This window comes from Musa acuminata, chromosome BXJ1-7 (assembly GCF_036884655.1).
Source record: "Musa acuminata AAA Group cultivar baxijiao chromosome BXJ1-7, Cavendish_Baxijiao_AAA, whole genome shotgun sequence".
In the NCBI taxonomy this organism is placed as follows: domain Eukaryota; kingdom Viridiplantae; phylum Streptophyta; class Magnoliopsida; order Zingiberales; family Musaceae; genus Musa; species Musa acuminata.
Genome location: NC_088333.1, coordinates 10,169,104 through 10,188,643, shown reverse-complemented (window position 1 = coordinate 10,188,643; position 19,540 = coordinate 10,169,104). Strand labels below are relative to the sequence as shown.

General features: G+C 37.5%; 4 protein-coding genes across 6 annotated transcripts; 2 read left to right on the top strand and 2 right to left on the bottom strand.

Annotated features, from left to right (window-relative positions):
• Positions 1-1,211: 1,211 nt before the first annotated feature.
• On the top strand, positions 1,212-8,259 carry LOC103991551 (uncharacterized). Its single transcript, XM_009411044.3, has 6 exons — positions 1,212-1,473; positions 1,554-1,690; positions 4,053-4,411; positions 6,245-6,341; positions 6,419-6,706; positions 7,128-8,259. Exons 1-6 carry the CDS (start codon positions 1,323-1,325, stop codon positions 8,133-8,135), a joined length of 2,040 nt encoding a protein of 679 aa, XP_009409319.2. The 5' UTR covers positions 1,212-1,322; the 3' UTR covers positions 8,136-8,259.
• Positions 8,260-9,624: 1,365 nt separating this feature from the next.
• LOC103991550 (CST complex subunit TEN1) lies at positions 9,625-14,588 on the top strand. Its single transcript, XM_009411042.3, has 4 exons — positions 9,625-9,795; positions 11,295-11,413; positions 13,874-14,027; positions 14,140-14,588. The coding sequence occupies exons 2-4, from the start codon at positions 11,310-11,312 to the stop codon at positions 14,257-14,259; spliced, it is 378 nt and encodes a 125-aa protein (XP_009409317.2). The 5' UTR covers positions 9,625-9,795; positions 11,295-11,309; the 3' UTR covers positions 14,260-14,588.
• A 444-nt stretch (positions 14,589-15,032) lies between these two features.
• LOC135680146 (uncharacterized) lies at positions 15,033-15,452 on the bottom strand. Its single transcript, XM_065194132.1, has one exon. The coding sequence runs from the start codon at positions 15,450-15,452 to the stop codon at positions 15,033-15,035; it is 420 nt and encodes a 139-aa protein (XP_065050204.1).
• Positions 15,453-16,883: 1,431 nt separating this feature from the next.
• On the bottom strand, positions 16,884-19,376 carry LOC135679925 (WAT1-related protein At1g21890-like). Of its 3 annotated transcripts, XM_065193909.1 has the most exons (8): positions 19,089-19,376; positions 18,735-18,797; positions 18,523-18,639; positions 18,180-18,417; positions 17,906-18,067; positions 17,675-17,826; positions 17,332-17,573; positions 16,888-17,221 (listed from the first exon to the last, which is right to left on the bottom strand). In XM_065193909.1, exons 1-7 carry the CDS (start codon positions 19,277-19,279, stop codon positions 17,375-17,377), a joined length of 1,122 nt encoding a protein of 373 aa, XP_065049981.1. In that variant the 5' UTR covers positions 19,280-19,376; the 3' UTR covers positions 16,888-17,221; positions 17,332-17,374. The 3 variants fall into 3 exon arrangements, with proteins under 3 accessions (XP_065049980.1, XP_065049981.1, XP_065049982.1); XM_065193908.1 differs by having other exon boundaries at positions 16,884-17,573; positions 19,089-19,375; XM_065193910.1 differs by lacking the exons at positions 16,888-17,221; positions 17,332-17,573 and having other exon boundaries at positions 17,671-17,826; positions 19,089-19,375.
• Positions 19,377-19,540: the final 164 nt, after the last annotated feature.

The following is a 19,540-nucleotide window of genomic DNA, read 5'->3' as shown; positions in this document are numbered from 1 at the left end:
TTTAGTTCCGTATCGATTGAAGAGCATAGGAATCAAGGGCTCATAAGTCCGTTAGATCTTCTTTATGCATCTTTTGAAGTTCACATGTTTCGAAAAGAATAAAATCGTACGAATACGATCATTGCTCGTGAGCCTACACTAATAGTCGATCGATCAAATTGTCTCTTATCAGATTGATGCTAGAAGGAGGGTCTGAGGTCTACACCTCGATCGAGCAAACTCGCTCCCGAGCGTAAAATGATTGACCTTCTTATTTTATAGACCAATAAATTAATATAATGATTTTGGATGAAAAAAAAAATCTTTTACATAGAGACGAAATGTTAAGTTGATATTTTATTATTTAAAAATTAATTTGAATCTAACTTAGTTTCTTTTCGGAGTTATCTCAAGCCAAACTTCTTTGTTACATTAAAACACTTCTCATAATCTCTTGGACACTTAAATTAATAGAATGATTGAAAAAATTAGATGACAAACATAATCAACTAACAGGAGAATGTATAATGACAATGAGCTAATGTGGAATTCATATGTTGTTGGCATGTCACCCCCACGTGGCCCCAAACTTGATTATGTGATATCGAGGTGAAAATTATACCGATCATATTATTTACCATATGACTTTTATGTGGTGATAATATTATTGACCATATGATATTGACATATCGATTGTGAAGTTGGGTTGTCAACTAAGTATGACCAATATATTTATCATTTTCCTCATGACAAAGAATATTAACCTGTAGAAGATCGAGTCCATGCAACCTAACACATTTTGAATACCTTTCTAGCCAAGCTCGAAGAATACCATCCACACAGCACGTACTCTAAATATTTCCTTGCTATCCCACCTGAAATGATAATTAATTCTGACATAATATGTATCAATAAGTTTTGAATTAAATAAAAAAACAACCATCACAATCCAAGAAAAACAGGATATCACTGAGATTGAAATAGTAAATTGACATCTCCAAATGTTCTTCTTATTTTATAGTATTCCTTTTGTAATCATCATCGTTCGTAAAATATTAAGTATATTAATAAAAATATATATACCTTATAAATATCGTGCTACTGTGACGCGTCTAATTAGTAGGTCGTCACATGGCGAATTTGGATTCACCACGTATAATTGTAATATCATTTATTATATAATAAATGTAATATATTCTATGCATCCACAGTTGATCGGATGCGGGTCCTAACTTCATGGATAGCAGACTCCGATGACCATTTGATGACCCGACACGGTTACCGAGCCCCCATCTGGCCCTAATTCGTACCTGCAAAGGTAGCGCCGCGCCGGCGCCGCTTCCATGGCGCCCAAGGCCAAGGTGAACCCCAAGCCCTCGCCTTCTCCGACACCTCCCGCCGCCCAGTCCGTCCCCCTCGAGGACCTCTTCGCTGCGCTCCATCGCCATGCCCAAAACTCCGAGCACGAGCTGGCCGCCAGGGTCGCGGATCAAGGTCCCACTCGATCTCATCCGTCCTTCTCTCGATTAGTGCGAATTTTGGCGTCTTATGTGCTGTTTTCTCGCTTGCTGCAGTTCTCGCGATCGCGCCCGGGGATGAGGACGCCCTCCGGTGCAAGGTCGTGGCCTTGATCAAGTCCGATGCGATCGATAAGGCTCTCTCCACTATCCAGGCTTCTCGCCATCTGCCTATACATCTCAGATTTTACGAGGTTTGTTCTTGATTCATATGATACTCTCGCTTCATTTCCCCAACCTAATTAACAATATCATAATTTGAGAAACTACATGAGGGTGATATTTTGGCTTAGATGCGAGCAAGGCTAGGTGGAATCTGGATTTTAAAATCGTTCGAAGGAAGTAATAATTTTTTACTGTATCCGTCGACATATCAATTATTAAGTCTCTGTTGTAGAAAGTAATGGATGGCTCATAGATGCCTGCCTGTTGAGGTCCGCCTCTTTGGGCTTTCTACTGCAACTTTAGGGCGTTTTAGACCTCCAATTGTGCAATGAAAGCTTGTATTTCGACGGGCATCTTAATGTATTTAGTCATATCAAGAAATTCATTGTTCAAATGTTACTTTAATCAAATTATTCCTTCATCTCGACCAATGTAGTCACGTTGGATGTACTAGTGGTCCAAGACGAATGGGCATTTTGCCACACTGGATCCATACTTTGATGCTTCTGTGTCATTTTCCTATAACAAACCTATTTTTGCACACAATACTATGCTTATCCGCTAGTTCTGGCCTGGAACACCGGTAAGTTAAGCATATCAGGCAGTAAAGTCAATACAGGATTGGACCAGTGACACCAGTCCATGTGCCAATCGGATGTTTGCTGAGATATATCGGTCTATATTGACTGGTAATCATTTCCCTTTCTTCTCCCTTTATCTTACAACAATTAAAGTTGTTGTAACCAAGTGATTACAAAGTTTGGTGCAGCATGGAGAAGCATTGTAGCCCAGACCTGTTTTCTGACATGATGTTGAGTTCATCACAAATCCAAGATGGCAAATTAATGCAACAACCAAATATTAATAGAGTTTCAAATTGATTGATAATGCAAAAGACAAGTTTTGAAAGTAGACCAATGTTGGGAAAAAAATGAAAAACTAAGGGTGCCCAGTTTAAAGAAACATTGGATTTTCCACCAAAATCTCACATGCTACACATTTGTTATACATTAGCTAAAACAATTTAGCTCCTGCTAGTACTGTGTATAAGGACTTGATTGTTTCTTTCCAATACTCAAAACTGTATTGGGACTCTAAAGATAAGATCGAATTCTTGTCATCCTTTCAAGTGTGTAAGAGATAAAACTCAAAAGTACCAAAAATATATGACTCATCCAACAAATGAACGTGTTCTAAAAAATTAATACATAAAATGTGGACAAAATAAATATAAAATTCCCAAAAATAGAAAAATATAATCTACGCTGAACTAAACAAAGCTACAACCAGAATATGACTTCTTGTTTTAGATATGGATCTATCAGATTTGACTGTTAAATACTGACAATATGGGCATGATCTCCCCGACTTAAAAAAAGATACAAATAGAAGAGTTCAGTCCTCCATTTCTTCAGATGCATCTAGATGCCATTGCCTTTGTCTGATATAGAAAATTCCACGCAATTTGTTAGATTCCCGTGTATAACTTGAGATGCCAAAATGCCATCATTATGATTTCCAACAGAAGGTAGATGCAAGAGATTTGTTCTTCAGGCACAATACCATAGCCAATGTAGATCAAAAGTAGGATGGAGAAGTAGGTGAACGGTTGCCACCTTCTTTATTCTCTCTCCTCCTAATATTCTCTTTTATTATCTATTTCTCATACATAAGTAGTTAAGCCCTTTTAGGAACAATCCTGCCTTTTGGAATTGTTGACTTACACTTAAATATTGTATCGTTTTTATGTAATCATACAACAACTTGATTGCAATCTTTTTGATAATTTTTAGCTATAGTTAAAAAAATATAGTCGGACTGGTATGTACTGATCCGTAATTATTGGTCTGACTAAGACTAAGCACTTGGGTGATTTTATCCAATCTGGTTCAAAACTGTATTTTGGATTTTTTCTAATATCCCTAGCTTGCTGTTGACAGCTGTTTTTCCTATCAACAGCAGGGCTCTTTGCTCCTTAGCTTCCTCTCTTCTCTTCTTTCTTCTTCTCGTTTCCTTCTCTTTCTGCTTCATCTCCTCCTCCTCCTCCTCGTCTTTCTCCATCCCTCTTTTCTCCCTCTCTCTCCTTTGACGATATTGAGATATTGAGATATTGAATCATGGTTTGAACCTTCTGGTACTAAATGCAACAAGTTGGAAGTTTAAGGATCAGCTTGATATCTGTCTGTAACTCAGGGGCTATTAAATAATTTACTGATAGGAAAATTATATATATAATTCTGCTTGGTATATTCGTAATGATACAGAAAAGTTCACTTATTATAGCCTAGCACAAAATTGAACTTCACAGTACTCGCTGAATGATCTGACAGCTTACTTCAACATTTTTAAGACACTGTTTTCTCAAGTCTTACTCTGTTTCCTTTTAATCAGGCATATTGCTTATACAGACAAAACAAACTACATGAAGCACTGAAGGTATTGGATGGTCAAGAAAGAAATTCTATGATCCTCCAGTTGGAATCTCAAATTCTTTATCGTCTAGGAAAAATGGATGCTTGCATGGAAAGCTATGAGAAAATTCAAAGATTCAAGATTGACTCCTTGGATCTAAAGACAAACATCATTGCTGCTCTAATTGCAGCTGGAAGGTCTGCTGAAGTTCAGGAAACTATGGATGCACTTAAAGTCAAAGCTACTAGTAACTTTGAACTTGCATACAACTATGCTTGCTCCTTGATTGAAAAGAAAAAATATGCAGAGGCTGAGCAACAATTACTTTCAGCTCGAAGGTGTGTGATTCTGGAAAGTAATATCCATTTAAGGGGATTTTTAAAGTGTCAAATGGATCTCTTAATTGTAACAATTTAATGCATGTCTTATACATATTCTTCTTGTTGCTCGACTATAATTACTCTATTTTAACTAATTGCTGTATCGTTTTGAAGATTAAAATGTTTATGGTTCAAGCAATTCTGTTGGAACAGCTGATATTTAGAGATAAGTTTTTTCTGTGGGAAAATTTTCTTAAGTGGGATAAGATGAGTATGTTAATTAATGGCCCCACGTAATTGGTATTTGTCATGTAGAACTAGCTTTAGGTGGAATTTTCATTAGCATCTGGCATGGAGTTGCATGTATCGTGAACTTCATGACATCAGCCAACTTCTATTTGCAGAAAGCAACTCTCTGGTTCTAGGATTCCTTTTCTTATGATGTTTTGCAGATTTGAACAACTTCATTTTCTGTAGCTTTGATTGATTTATAGAATTTCAAATCTTTTGGGAACTCATGCCTTGAATTTTGAATGCTAGTTTTATATGCATGTGCATGTTTTGGGAACTAATGACTATGGTATCATACTTTGTCTTCTCTTCCTAAATATATGCTTTCTGTTCACTTACTTATCTGTAGAGTTACGGTTTGTTGTCTCTTATTCTTCACCTATCTTTGCCATTTATGTCACTGTCTTAGTGACATTGAAATTTAAAATGTTGGTCTTAGTTGGAAAAATACCATATTGATTTCAATATGGTATTCTTGTTTCTCACCAGTATTGGTTGAGACTGATTTGATGTTGAATGATTAATGAGCTATATAGGTAAAAATTGGTGCCTTAAATTACATCTTTAAGTTTAATTGGTTCTAGAGTAATGGACCTTATAGGTTGCAGGTTTACGCCATGCAATAAGGGAATAAACCTACTAAGTTTCTTACGAGATGGAAAGAGTTGATTAGATCATAAACATGAAGAATTTGTAAAAGGGCATAAGAAATGAATTGCGAGTAATGTCAAATTGCTTAATGTGTAAATGGATCTCAGGTCCTTCATAAATGATCAAAATGTGTTCCTGAAGATAGTCTTACTCACTAGCTCAGTCTTACAGCTAAACTCGATGTAATTATTAAATAAATATTCAAGGATTGTCTAGCTTTTTTCTTAGTTTTATGTATTAACCTTAAATATTCTAGAGTAGCTTAAACTAAAAGTCTAAAAGTAGGCAAGGAACATTTCTCTGCATCCAATAAATGATAATGACAATACTGATATATGATCTGTATTAAATGTTTACAAAGATGCTGCTCATGGCTTATCTTATAGTGACTTGGGTCTTGATCTACTGCACCAATCTTGTAGTTTGCAAGATTTCCTTCTTTTTGTTGTTATGTTTCATACATAATCCATGCCACCAACGTTTTTAAAAGTTGTGGCTTGCTAGTCACTTGAACCAAATTGTAGCAGCTAAGATGGTTAATATTTTCATCATATTTGTACCCTCGTACTAGTTTATATAATTAAAATAGTTATTTTCTCATAATTGATATGCATTGTCTTTTCAGTTTCATGAAATTAGTTTGTCACTTTCTGTATATATTTTTTGCCTGACGCCGTCCAAAGGAGTCTCAATGCATTGATTAGTGTCTCAGTTATATCCTAATTAACACATGCATCTTCTTGTATAAATTATCGATGTAGTAGCATGGTTTTTTGCATTTTATGTGGAGTTTATACAGAAATAAATGTTCGATGATGTTTTGTTGTATATTCTGTAATTGGACTTGGATATTCTTTTGAACCTGTTAAAGTGCATCTTTATGGAGGTTAACATTAATTCTTGTTCCAGAATTGGTCAGGAAATGCTAATGGAGGAGGACTATGCTGATGATGAGATAGAAACTGAACTAGCTCCAATTGCTGTCCAGCTTGCATATGTGCATCAGGTGAATAGCAATTATGGATTTTGTAAACCTCCATAGTGTAATTTGGCTTTTAAGGTTGCTTTTTCCTTCTCTTCCAGTTACAGGGACAAACTGAAGAAGCAATAGAAGCTTATATGTCCATAATAAACCGTAATCTGTCTGATGCTTCATCACTTGCAGTGGCGACAAATAACCTGATTTCACTAAGGGGTACAAAGGATGTTTCGGATAGTCTAAGGAGGCTTGATCGACTAATAGAAAAAGGCATTGGTGCAAGGCAATTCCAACTTGCCAACAGTTTAGATTTCAAGTTATCCACGAGGCAAAAAGAATCTTTGTATGCCAACCGTTTGCTTTTACTTCTTCAAGCAAATAGGCTCGACCAGGTTTATTATGAGCTTCTCTTTTCTTTCTTTAAAGTGAACTATGATGATGCTTCTTTCATGCATTTCAATTGTCAATTGGAAGCATGATGATTTGAAATTTATTTGTATTTTATGGTAGGATATGGGCATTTGATTCACGTGGAGAGGGCAAGACACAAATCAAAGGCCCCTAAAATTTATGTTAAACTTTAATTTTGGAATCATTAGCGTAAATTTAGTTTCATAATCCTGGTCCAGGAATTGGTATACTCCTTGAAAGTTGAATTTCATTGTGACAGCTTGTTGTATAATTATTCCCATTATGCTTCATGGTTGATGTTTGTGAAGAAATATTCGTCCTCTGTAACCAAAGAGCTTGTATTTGCATGAAACGAGAAATGTGGAAGGAATTATTAATAAACTTAGTTGTGATTCCTTGCAGGCTCAAGAAGTCATCTCTGCACTGCCAGAGATGTTCCCAGATAGTGTAACACCTGTCCTGCTTCAAGCTGCTTTACTTATTAGAGAGAAGAAGGCAGCAAAAGCTGAGGAAGTACTTATACACTATGCAGATAAGTTTCCTGACAAATCCAGGCCAGTCCTCCTTGCTCGTGCTCAAATTGCTGCTGCCGCCGGTCATTTTCAGATATCTGTTGAGTCCTTGTTGAAGATTCCTGAGATCCAAAACATGCCTGCAACTGTGGCGACACTAGTTTCATTGCAAGAGCGCATTGGTGACTTCAGTAGTGCTGCTGCAGTGCTTGACTCTGCAATTGACTGGTGGAAAAATGCCATGACCGAAGAAAATAAACTTGATTTGATCATGCAGAAAGCTGCAGCTTTTAAGCTCAATCATGGACGTGAGGAGGAGGCTTCACAGTTATATGAAAAACTTGTCAAGAGCCATGGCAATATTGAAGCTCTGGTGGGTCTTGTAACGACAGCTGCTCACACTGACCTTGAGAAAGCTGAGTTATATGAGAAGCAGTTGAAGCAACTTTCTGGTTTGAAACAACTGAATGTGGAGAGTCTAGAGAAGACACCTGGTGCAAGGCATGTTGAAGGTGCACATGCAGTGAAGGTAGAAGTTCCTGAGGATGTAAAGAAAGCAAAGACAAAGAAAAGGAAGCGGAAGCCCAGATACCCGAAAGGATTTGATCCAGCAAATCCAGGGCCTCCACCAGATCCTGAGAGATGGCTGCCGAAGAGAGAGAGGTCAAGTTATAGGCCCAAGAGGAAGGATAAGAGAAGTCAGATTCGGGGTTCTCAGGGAGCTGTGGTTAGGGAGAAGCACGACTCCATTGCCCCAGCAACCAGCACTTCAGTCAATGGCCCAAGTTCAAAATCAGGCCAAAATACTTCTAGCTCATCCAAAAGTGGGTCCCAAAAGGTAACAAGCTCTGAGCAGTCGAAGGCTTCCAGCAAGTCAAAGAAGAAATCCCGGTCTTAATTTCACCGAATGCTTTTGTCAGTCGCCAACATTCTAAAAATTTTCCATCTTTTGTTGTTACTTTGGGATTTCTGCCACTGCTGAGGTTTGCTTGATTTCTGTGGAATATACTCTTTGTTTTTTCTGCTAGACGTTTAATCATAATTTAGCAGGAGTAGATGCCAAAGTGCTATGATCGACATGCTATTTTAATTATTTGTTTCGATATCACTGAAACTGCTTTAGGTGCATTTCAGTCTTTGCAACTTGGTTGCATGACTTCTTCTTGCTGGTCTTTTGCTTCGAGAACATTGAATTTGAAACTTCCTGAAGTTACCAAGATGTTTCTGTCGATTTAGTGCGGTGTCTCAATGTGCTAATACAGCCTCGTAAACAGCAACTGATGAACCTGCTTAGGTGCATTTTATGATATTTCATGAAAGTTTTGGCAAAAACAGCTTCGATGATGCAGGTGGTATTGATTAATGTGGCATTATCCAACCTCCAATTCTTATGGCCGATAACAGTTATTGTTGATCACAACTATGCATGTTAGGATTGCATACTCCTTGGTCCTTCTTCACCTGGTTTGTCAAGGTAGGGTATCGATCAGATGCTGGAAACAATGTAAATAATTTGCATGTCAAATTTAACAGAAAAATAATGCTTTTGTTAGAAAAGTTCATTAGAGCTACATGTATCCTTATTAATGACTTGCACTTGTTTAGTTTAAACAAAAAATAATTAGTTTGATCTGGGTTAATTTAAATAAAAATTCATAAAATAAAATTTTCTCTTAATTTGTAAAAGGAGAAACGCTCTATGCAAAATCTGAAATAGGAGCTCATTTCATAAATACCAGAAAATGTAAGACTTCTAAGTTTGAGAGCATCTTTTTATTTTTTATTTAAGAGATTATTATTTGTATCCCCTTATTATTACTATTTATAATCTAATCTTAAATTTTTTTTATAATTTTAAATTATCTTTTTATAAATAAATATAAATATCTTCATCTTTTTTTTATTTTGAAACGTAAAGATACTATACGACTTATGTAAAATTAACTAAGTTCATGACAAAACGATAACGATGAGTGAGGTTGAATGGCATCAAATCGATGTCGGTAGTCAGAGTAGTGATAGTGCGAGGATTAAATAGGGTAAGGAAAATAAAATAAAATAGATAATATTATGATTGTAAATAGTAAAATAAAATTTTATTATATTTTTAAAAAATTATCAATAGAAAACGAGTTATCAATAGTAATAGTAAAATGAGGTGATAAATAGTAAGTTTATTTTAATTAAATTATAATTAGACGGATGGTGGAAATCTGAAACTGGCTGCAATACGTTAAATATGAGGGGCCATTATATCCGCGTTTGCCATAATTGGACGGCTGAGATGTGATTGTACCTTTTCATTTGACAAGTCTCGTTGTAGAGGATCCTCTCTCAACCGGGTCTTCAACCCGATGGGAAACGAGGAGGTTTCGCAAATCCCCCTCCAATTTCTGCGATAGCGGCGTCCGGGACGAGGCGCCGACGGCCGCAGACCTCGGCTGCCGCACAGACCAAACGGAGCTCCGGCGAGTATAGGGAGGAGTCTTTATACATCCCTAATCTCCAGCTATTGCCAAAGCTCGAAGCGTACGACGACGACTAATTTCTGAGAACAGGTACATTGTCTCCCGCTTCCTTTCTCCTCTTCTTCTTCTCTGCTATTTTCCTCCTCTCCTCCGTGTAGTCATTCGCCGGTGATGGTGGTGGAGGTGGTTGGACTGCGGAGTGGATGAGCTGCTGCTCCCATCTCCAGCGTCGGTCATACACGCGGACTAATAAAAAATCAAGGATGATAAAATTGTTGTCGCTTTTGCTATTGAATTTGTAGCAATGAAAGAGTTGGCCACTATTGTTTGTGCTGAGAGTAATAAGCAACAAATCAAGATAGAATAGGAGGAAGTCAAATTTTATGAACTTGATGACGCAATATTGGAGATGGAAATACTGACTGCTTGTCGTGCTGGGATTCAAGATGAGCCGCTAATGTACAAATTTGATGATCTTCATTATAACATGATATAGTTTGTCAATTTCATGGGAGCTGAAGATTTTATGTTTGTTTCTAAACCATTTTTAACACAGTGTCAAGTTTGTTTACCATGGGAAATAATTTTCATACAGTGGAATCTACAAAGAATTATTTCGAAAAAAATTTGAAATTTTATGTGATTCGAAATAAACGTTGTTGAAGATTACAAGTTTAGCCTTTGAACTCAATAGCGAGTGCTCTTTAAGTGGACGGGTGTGGTTTGGTGCGTTCTGTTGCAAAGTTCGTGAAGATTTATCTTTTGATTTTTTGAATTTTGAATATTTATTTATATCTGTCTTTAAGTGTTTTGAAGATTTTATTAGCTAAGATTGAGTTCTGATAGGTAAGTTTCCTAGTTAGAATATTCTATGGAACCTTTTTCTTGCATAATAAGATTTATATTTCTTTCATATTAAGCTTTATAGGCCTTTAAAAAGACATTTCTTCTAAATATAAACAACACGTCTTTAATTAAAAAATATTTTTTTATTTCTTTCAATGGATTTAAAATGTTCTCTCGAGGATTTGATATGTGCTGTCCTATTTTGCCATTTTGTTTTGTGTAAAAGGGTCGATAATCTATGTTATGCATAGAGTCGGTAAATCATCTATAGGAATGCTGGGATTTGGTATATTTTTACCGCAGAGACAATGATGCTTTATCGGTTTCTAAGGTATAGAAATCAAAGTGTGGAAGTCATAAACAGAATCTTTTTTGATGGGTGTATCAAGGTAAGATTTCTTGTTACTCTGCATTCTGACGAGGGCCTGGGGGCTGAATTATTTAAATAGTAAGTTTAGAAAATGGAGGTTTACTTAAGTAGTTCTTTGTTGGTTTCATTGAAAAACATGGAAAAGTTGTTCAGACTTCAAGTTTGTCAATCCATCTATATTATGCTTGATAAAGAGCTATTAGATATAAAATTGTGTTTTACATATGGCTTGACAAACTCAAGGGAACCATATTTATCTGGTGTACTACGTAAAATTAAGTTATTGAATTTCCATGTCACTTCTGCTTAATTTTTGTAACAAGTGTTGAGCTGCATTTAGATGTCTTGAAACTTGTCTAACAATTGTTAGCAGGTGGTTGTCAAAATCATGGCTACATGTTCAATAAGACCTGGCATACCAGTCATTTTGAAGGAATTAGAAGAAGGTTCACAATTTTTTCATCAAGGTGCTTCTCTTCGAGTTACAGGAAAGTAAGTCCTGATGATATGCTATATTCAGTGAACCTATGAATGTGCATAGCCCCAACAGCTATTATATTTTTAATCTATCTGAGTGCAAATTTGGAGTATCAGAAATTTAGACATCATATGAAACATGTATTGCTTAATTACACTATTTTTTTGATATACAACTTCGTTTAACTTAATTTTTCAGTTTTTAATGGGTTTAGGGCTTCTTGCTTTTATTGCCAAAGACATTTCCAAAGTCTAGGTCCTAAAGTTTGACTGAGCTTCTTAATTGATAAAAAAATCTATCTTGACATTTCAGTTTCTTAGCTATATGTTTCTTAGAATATGCTCGATATTTCTGCTCATGAATAACTCGATGTTGTTATTAGGAAAATATGTTTTGCAGGTACGATTTTGATTTTGATGCATTGTTATGATCTTTTTCCTCCTTTGGACAGCCTTCTTTATTCTAAGACGGAGGTATCCTCTAAAAGAGATTTGAGAGAGAAATGGTAGGAAGTTGTTTAAGAGCTAATGTTTTGCCTCAACGGAGGATCAAAAGATGCTAGAGGCCGATGATACTAGTATTCTTCTTCGGTGTAGTTTGTTGAGATATTATTGACCACTACAACTTCATAAACTTATTCGACTCATTCTTTTGCTTGTGATGAATAGTAAGGGTTGTCGGAGATCTTGTAATTAAAAAAAAAAATTGCTGGTACAATGGGAGAGGCTTCTTTGATCTTCAAATCTTAACAATCTTCCAGGCTTGCAAGCATAATCATCAGAGCAATATTGTTGCCCAGTTGATCATCAATATTGGCTAGTCATTCTAGATAACTTCTCCATCAATGATTTTATAACCTAACGAAGTGTTCTTAGTCCTGCAGTTTGATTGTTGTTGAGGGGGCAACGGTGTAGAACTTAACAGTTATATTGATGAATACTTGGATGTCTAGTAAGCATGGCTGTAATACTAAACATCTGAATCTTTATAATTGGATGAGGGGATAAATGGTGATGCAATGTAGCAATCCATGATGATGGTCATGGAAGATGTGTGATTCGATATGTTATTAGAGAAAAAAACAAAATTTATAGGGAGGTTGATTGAATCTGAATATTGTACCTCTTGCAGAACTTTTCAGTCTGATATTTGTTACTGACAAGAGTGAATAGATGGGTGAAACTGTGTCAGATTTGGCTGAAATAAAATGAGCAAGCATCTAACTTGATATTCTTTTGATGTACCAAAATTCAGCTCAATAAAATTTCATTTCTTCAATGATGTAAGGTAGAAAATAAGTTAAAACCTAGAAATCCAAATCTAAAATTTGAATAGGGATGGAATTGATTAAATATTTTTCCTTAAGTGAAAAAGGTGTCCTTCAAGAGAGAATCAAGAGAGAGTAAAAGAGAGAGAGAAAACAGATATAAAGAAGAGGGATAAATAGAAAAAGAAAAAGGATGAAGAACCGACCATGACTATGATTGTTAACTTCAATTCTTCTTACAAGACCACTCTTTATTAATAATAATCGTTTTCTAAACAAAGTAGGGCCTAGTAGGAGCTTACCATACACAAATTGAGGGAAGGAAAGCTAACCGTACCTCATTACAAAAACTCTCTGTCAGTTCTTGAAATATAATTTTGATTAGAGAAATAATTATCCCAACTTATGCTATGCTCATATTGTAAGTCCCGGACACTACTTCAACTCTAACTAGGACTAGAAAAGCCTTCCAAAATTAGCTTTGAAAATAAGGACGAAAATACAAAGATTTTCTCTGAGTCCAAATAGAATTGAAACTCCCCTTAATCCAAATGATTTAGCTGAGACTTGGTAGATCTCCACTTGAATCTTTACATGGTGACAGTACATCTTGGCCTGAAGAAGGAACATCTTCTGATTGTCCTAATCAAAGTTGTTAATGGAGTAATGATTCTGAATCCACTTCTTTAGTGATCCTTCTATGCTAAAGTAGCCTCTTTTGAATCTTAAAATGGTTTGACTGTGGTCGTCTGAGGTCAAAATGTACTACTGACTATATATATATATATATATATATATATATATCGATTCCCTTTTTTCTCTCTCTTTGAAGAAAAAGATATATACATACAGATGTTGTTACCATTTTACTTTGTTATTTGAACTTCTTAGTCAACTGTAAAAAGTAGGATGTTAAAGGTCTGGTTACTCAAATCTTTTGTCCTAATGCTGTTGGATCTAAACTTCAGCTGTCTTTATATAATCGAGTTGATTTCTTTTTTTCTATTTTGAGGAAAAACACAACTTTATATACGCCAACTTTTTGAGGCAAAAACTTCCTGGTTAATCTTCCTTGTTCTTCATTAGTTGATTTCTCCCTGCTGAGGCTTCAATTCATAATTTTGTCTAGTTATATTACTTTCTCATGATCTTTGTGAAGCCCCTTAGGATGTCTGTGCTAATCAAGCTATAATTTTCTGCTCCGTAGGCTACAAGAATACAGCGTGGACACTGCCATAGCGGTAATCGCCGAGGATGATGTTAGCTTCAAGATCGATACACAACACTTGAGGGACCTCACCTTCCGGATCGGCTCCTATTATCAGTTCATTGGGGAACTCCTCATTTTACCAGAGGACAGCGTACGAAAGATGCTATTGATTCCTTTTGGAATTATCGAAGCTCTTTCTCTATTTCATAATCAGTGGCGCCTTGAGCTCGGATCTTCGACTCATTTTTGTATATTATTTCCAGGCAATTTTGCAAGCGCGTGTAGGAAGGAACGTCGACGGCCTCGATATTAACCTCTACCGTCGATCTCTTGAGCTTCGTCGACAATTCGAAGTCGAGCTTATGAATTCCAGAGTGACATGACATCTAATGAGGGAACACAATCAGAAGTTCTGTCACAGGGCCGAAAGCCAGTAATAAATGATTTATGTAGAAGTCACTCTTCTGTGAGATACTGTTGGTAGTTAATTTGTGTTGTCTGCCAAGACCATTTTCTAGGATTTTTCTTGCTGAAATCAAGTAAAATGTTCCCTGTAAATGTCATTTTGCATGCCTTAAAAGACTATGCTGCGTCCTCATAGCGCCAGCAGGCTCTTGTGCTTCTTCCTCGTGGTAGATGATCTGTTTCTTCGAACTTGTGCGACGGCATAAACGTATAAATGTGTTGATCATCTCTTTGTTTAAGCCTATTATATGAGTTGTGGGATTATTAATTTAATGTTTTAAAGCGTCAATATAGCATCATTTAACAAACAAAAATCCCAGGTTGTGGGATTACAATAATGACGAGTATATTTCGTGACAATTTGAAGCCTGTGGATCATTTAACCCCCGAAAGAGCTAAAATATTAGAAGAAAAGGAAAAATCGTCAATCGAGTAAATAGGATCTCCAGGAAGCGACACGACGGCCGACACTACAATAATGCAGGACGGCAATAGCGGTGGGAGTGGGACATTGCAACTTGGACTTTTCGCGCTATCCAAAGGGACTGCAGAACCACAACGCAACAATGTTCGTCTCCGCCATCGCCATCTCATATCGAACCCAAGCTGATACTAAATTACACACGCAACCACACACAGACTGTGACTTATGCCGCCGCTCACTGGTTTTCAGCTACACGGTGAGATCTAATCAGGGCTGGAGCTTCGAGGAAGCAAAAGCGGACTTCACGGTGGCCAAGGCCGAAGCCACCGCCGCGTCCGCGTACTTGTTGGAGGCCGTACTGGCGTCCGCCGCGCCGGGGGACTTGCCCAGCTCCTGCCTCGCGTCGCCGTCCCGGTCTGAGCTCGACGGCTCGGCCTCCGTCGCAGGCTCATCAGCCTGGCGGCGGAAGCCACTGAAGTCGGCCACGAGGGACTGGAGGTGGTCCTCCGCGTCTTTGATGGAGACCTTGGCGTCGTCGGCGCCGGCCTTCTGGTGCTCGGCGGCCCAGGAGGCGTAGGCCTCTTGCTCGAAGAGGGCCAAGAGCTCTTCCAACGCCGAGGGATCGAAGTTCTTGTCGTGGAGAGCCTGGTTGGCGAGGAAGGCCAGCTGGGAGAGCAGAGCCTCCATCGCTCCCTGCTTTACTCGGTTGATCGGTGTACAGAAGAGCCGAGTTTGCTGTATTTCCATCAACAATGATGGGGAATATATTGTCACTTTAGACTTGTGGAGACAACTTGCGCGGAACAGAGGATGGATCAGATGTTGAGTCACGAACACCAGTGGTTGGTGGGAAGCCTTTGCATAATTCTTACACGTGGTGGTACAGCTAAAAGCATCTGTTATTATTTTTCTCTTGGTTGAAGCTCCTGAATGGTCGTACCACTTAACTCCTTATAATTTATTCGTATCTAAATTAATTTTTATATTTTAAAAAATATATATAATATATAAATATTTTTCATCAAATTTAAATTAATTGATATTATAATTTATTCATATAATATATTGATTCATAATAAGTTATTAATATAATAATATATATAATTTAAGTTTAAAAAATATTAAAGTTTATTTTAGAATTTTCGGACCACTTAAGTCTTTATAGTTTATTTGTGTCTAAAACAATCAATATATTTTTAAAAATATAATATATAAGTTCTTCTCGTCAAGTTTGAATTAACAGATGTTAAAATATATTCATTTGACATATTGATTCATAATAAACTATTAATATAATGAGATATATAATTTAAAATTTTTAAAAAAAGAGATCATCATCAATGGCGGGAGGAGGCGTTGTCATAGAAGTGACTACTAATAGTAGCATGGAGCCGTTACTATATAAGTTATTTTAGACATGAGTAAACTATAAGAGCATAAATGATGATCCACAAGGACTAAAATGGATCTTAATTATTTTTTTAATTAAAATTATATGTATCATTATATTAATTATTTATTATAAATTGGCGTTTGTTAACTCAAACTTGATGGAAATGACTTATATGTTATATTTTTAAAAATATAAAAATTATTTTAGACACAATTAAATCATAAAAATTTAAGTGGTCGATGTCAAAAATCACATGGGCTAAAATAAATCTTAATCTTTTTTATTTTATTTTTTTTAGCTTGCTATACAAAAGAAGAGAGAGATTGGATTCGATGATCGAATCCTATTAAATTACGATGATACGTGTTGATTGATATATACTTGTATCTTACCACTGCAATATATCACTAATTGTTTAGTCAAGATTGAATAACCTTTGAATCGAAGTAAGAGTTCATCGGAAGCTCGATTATGTATCATTATATATAAAGATATGTGTCGAATTATCAGACGTTATGCGAGGTTGAACTTAAAGATATATGGCTATCTCACCATTTTATTGATTGTTTTCACCCCAAGCTTACTTGTGCAAGAAAGGATTAGTAGAATATTTATATGTATAAACAAAACATTTAATTCGAACTTAACGCGATCAACTATTCATGAATCTATTAAATAACTTGAAATTTCTGTACATAATAAACCTATCGAGGCATGAAGTGCTCCTAAACAAAACAGCAAGCTCGCACCCTTTAGAAAAGAAGCGAGTTTGTCTGTAGAGAGACAGACAATCGAGAGAAGTCGTCGTCAGTGGTGTTGTGGGAATGAGGCAATTTTACGTGGAGGAGGGACCCGATCCTAACTCCTACCATGTGGCTTTGTCTCCTTCAGATTCGATCATGTTTTGGTCGAGTCTCAATGCCAGCCACATAGAATGACATGCAATTTGTCCGATTCAGAACCAAAACAGCAAAGCTGCCCTACTAAATCACATACGCTCACTCAGAAATCTGATGATTGTAAGTGCCTGATATGATGCTTTATTCAGATGAAATACATGTACCTGATCAAAAACATGTACTCACTCATTATCCGACACTCTATCAGAAATCTGATGAACACAAGTGCCTGACAAGCTTTATTAAGGCAAAAACAAGAAGAAAACACATCTACCTGAGGATTGTTGACTTGCGCCAACAAAATCTCTTTTTGATGATCATGGATTTTTTGGCGCGTTTATTTCTATTAGACTGACTTGACCACTGGATCCAAATTTGCCAGCATCAGTTGCAGCGATCGGCAGCTGTAGAGTTCTTTCGGCTGCAGTTCTCTCCGAAGATTGCTTTGCTTGATCCTTGCTCTTGCCCCAGATGAGCGAATAGAGGCCAACAACTATGATTACTGCACCAATAACACTACAAGTTTCCAAGAGAAAAGCATCGGTATCTCTATGGTTTCCTTTGGTGTTTGTAGTAGATGTAAGGAAGAGATGTCATATTTCGTTGTTTTCGCTCACCTTCCTAAGGTTATTTCCTCTGCTAGAATTATGGAGCCCAAGACAGCAGTTATGATCATGCAGAGGGGGTTGAAAGCAGTGACATACACCGGACCTCTCTCCTTCATCACTATGCCTTGCACATAGTAGGCAACTCCAGAGCAAACCACACCCTGCAGTGTCCGAGATGAGACAGTCGTGTCATCTTCCGTAAATGAACGGTGTGTTAGCCTGAGTTTGATCTGATCTTACAGAGTAGATAGCAGTGACGAGCCGCATGTCCCAGCCGATCGTCCAAGGTTTCGCGCTGAAGCCTTCCACCGCCAGAGTGACCACTGCGCTCATCGCCGCACCCATAAGACATATCAACGTCGTCAAGGATAGCTCCGCAGAATACGTCTCTAAGGTATTGGACTGCAAAGACACGATTGCTCTCTGTTCATTACCTCCATAGCTGAAGGAACAATCGGTGCAAGAGACATGACATATCTATTCACTGTAGATATCAACTGGGTGCATGCATTACCTGTAAGATGAAGAAGCTAGACCAGCATAAGCAGCTCCCCAGTAGCAAGAAGATGCCTGTTAGCCAATTACCGCTGCTTTGGCTGGTTGCTGTGTCACGGTGGCTTCTCCCTTTGGACCATACAAACTCTACTACTGGGCCCTTGTACAATATCATGAGCAATGCACCTACTACGGTCACCAGCGATCCGACAATCTTGGCTTGGCTATGTCGGCTCTTAATCCTTAGTTTCTCAATTCTAGCAATGATCGAGTGATAGTTAGCGTAGATCTTATTTTCCAACTGAGATAGCTAACTTATTTGGATGACGATTTACGTGATTGAGCTTCGTATATTTATTTACCTTAGAACGATGGCCATTATGAAGGTAATTGCAGGGATCATGTTGTACAGGGCAGAGGCGAAACCCGCGGAGGTTAAGTTTGCACCCATGTAGTACAAGTTCTGGTCAAGTACAGGCCTGTAATGGAAGAGATCAGAAGTCAATCATCTTACAACTAGCGTCAACAGAGATTAATGACAAGGTGTAATATTTCAGATAGATATGATCAGTACTCTAAAAGGGCTAGAGCGGCTATCTTGAGGAAGATGATGACTGTCATCTCTGGCCTTGTCTTCCTGTTGGAGAAGAAGATAGAAAACATGAGCAAATGCAATAGTGGAGAGGCATGATGGAAGGGAAGCAACAGTGATGATTTCTTTGTCTTTTTTGCATTGCTGGTACTTTGCGATCGAATTCCAACATAATCCAAATGCTTTAAGGCGAACCATCATTGTCATGGAGTTTAGCCGACCTTAATTTGCTGAAAACGAGAGAGTGATGGTGCACAACAGGTTTGATGCTGTGTTCACGTGTGTGACATGACCAGGAGAGAGAGAGAGAGAGAGAGAGAGAGAGAGAGAGAGAACCTCTCAAACCACAGTGCAAAGGGTGCAATGAAGAGAGCAGCAATGGCATTTCTGTACACCACCAGCACGAAGTGGTTCATCCCACGCTTGATCGATGCCACCGAGATGACAAACATCCCAGCGTACCCAAACTGCAGCAGCACCATGAGCACATAAGCCTTCACCGTCATCATCACCTCGACGAACCCCATACCAGTAAAACCTCAAGAACACAATCCAAATCTTCCGAACTGTTCAACTATCAGCTATCCTTTAGATCTGTCTTCTCTCTTGCAATCGAAGACTGCACCCTTCAGACTTATATAGGGGGAAGAAAAAGCCACGCTGAAAGTGCCGAAGTCCCACTTCGTGGTCATGCTGAACTGACAGTACAATCTTGGGTATCGACCTGTAATAGAGACGTCCAAGAGAAGCTCCAATTCTCTTTCTCTTGGATTAGTTTAATCCACATA

What these genes read in the sequence shown, in the direction of transcription:
- LOC103991551 (XM_009411044.3), top strand. Translation starts at nt 1,323, where the DNA reads ATGGCGCCCAAGGCCAAGGTGAACCCCAAGCCCTCGCCTTCTCCGACA. An exon ending in TACATCTCAGATTTTACGAG is followed by an intron (nt 1,691 to 4,052) that starts GTTTGTTCTTGA and finishes CCTTTTAATCAG; the next exon opens with GCATATTGCTTATACAGACA. An exon ending in CAATTACTTTCAGCTCGAAG is followed by an intron (nt 4,412 to 6,244) that starts GTGTGTGATTCT and finishes TTCTTGTTCCAG; the next exon opens with AATTGGTCAGGAAATGCTAA.
- LOC103991550 (XM_009411042.3), top strand. Translation starts at nt 11,310, where the DNA reads ATGGCTACATGTTCAATAAGACCTGGCATACCAGTCATTTTGAAGGAA. An exon ending in TCTCTTCGAGTTACAGGAAA is followed by an intron (nt 11,414 to 13,873) that starts GTAAGTCCTGAT and finishes TCTGCTCCGTAG; the next exon opens with GCTACAAGAATACAGCGTGG. An exon ending in TCATTTTACCAGAGGACAGC is followed by an intron (nt 14,028 to 14,139) that starts GTACGAAAGATG and finishes TATTATTTCCAG; the next exon opens with GCAATTTTGCAAGCGCGTGT.
- LOC135680146 (XM_065194132.1), bottom strand. Translation starts at nt 15,452, where the DNA reads ATGGAGGCTCTGCTCTCCCAGCTGGCCTTCCTCGCCAACCAGGCTCTC.
- LOC135679925 (XM_065193909.1), bottom strand. Translation starts at nt 19,279, where the DNA reads ATGGGGTTCGTCGAGGTGATGATGACGGTGAAGGCTTATGTGCTCATG. An exon ending in TTTGCACTGTGGTTTGAGAG is followed by an intron (nt 18,798 to 19,088) that starts GTTCTCTCTCTC and finishes CTTCTCCAACAG; the next exon opens with GAAGACAAGGCCAGAGATGA. An exon ending in GCCGCTCTAGCCCTTTTAGA is followed by an intron (nt 18,640 to 18,734) that starts GTACTGATCATA and finishes CTTCCATTACAG; the next exon opens with GCCTGTACTTGACCAGAACT.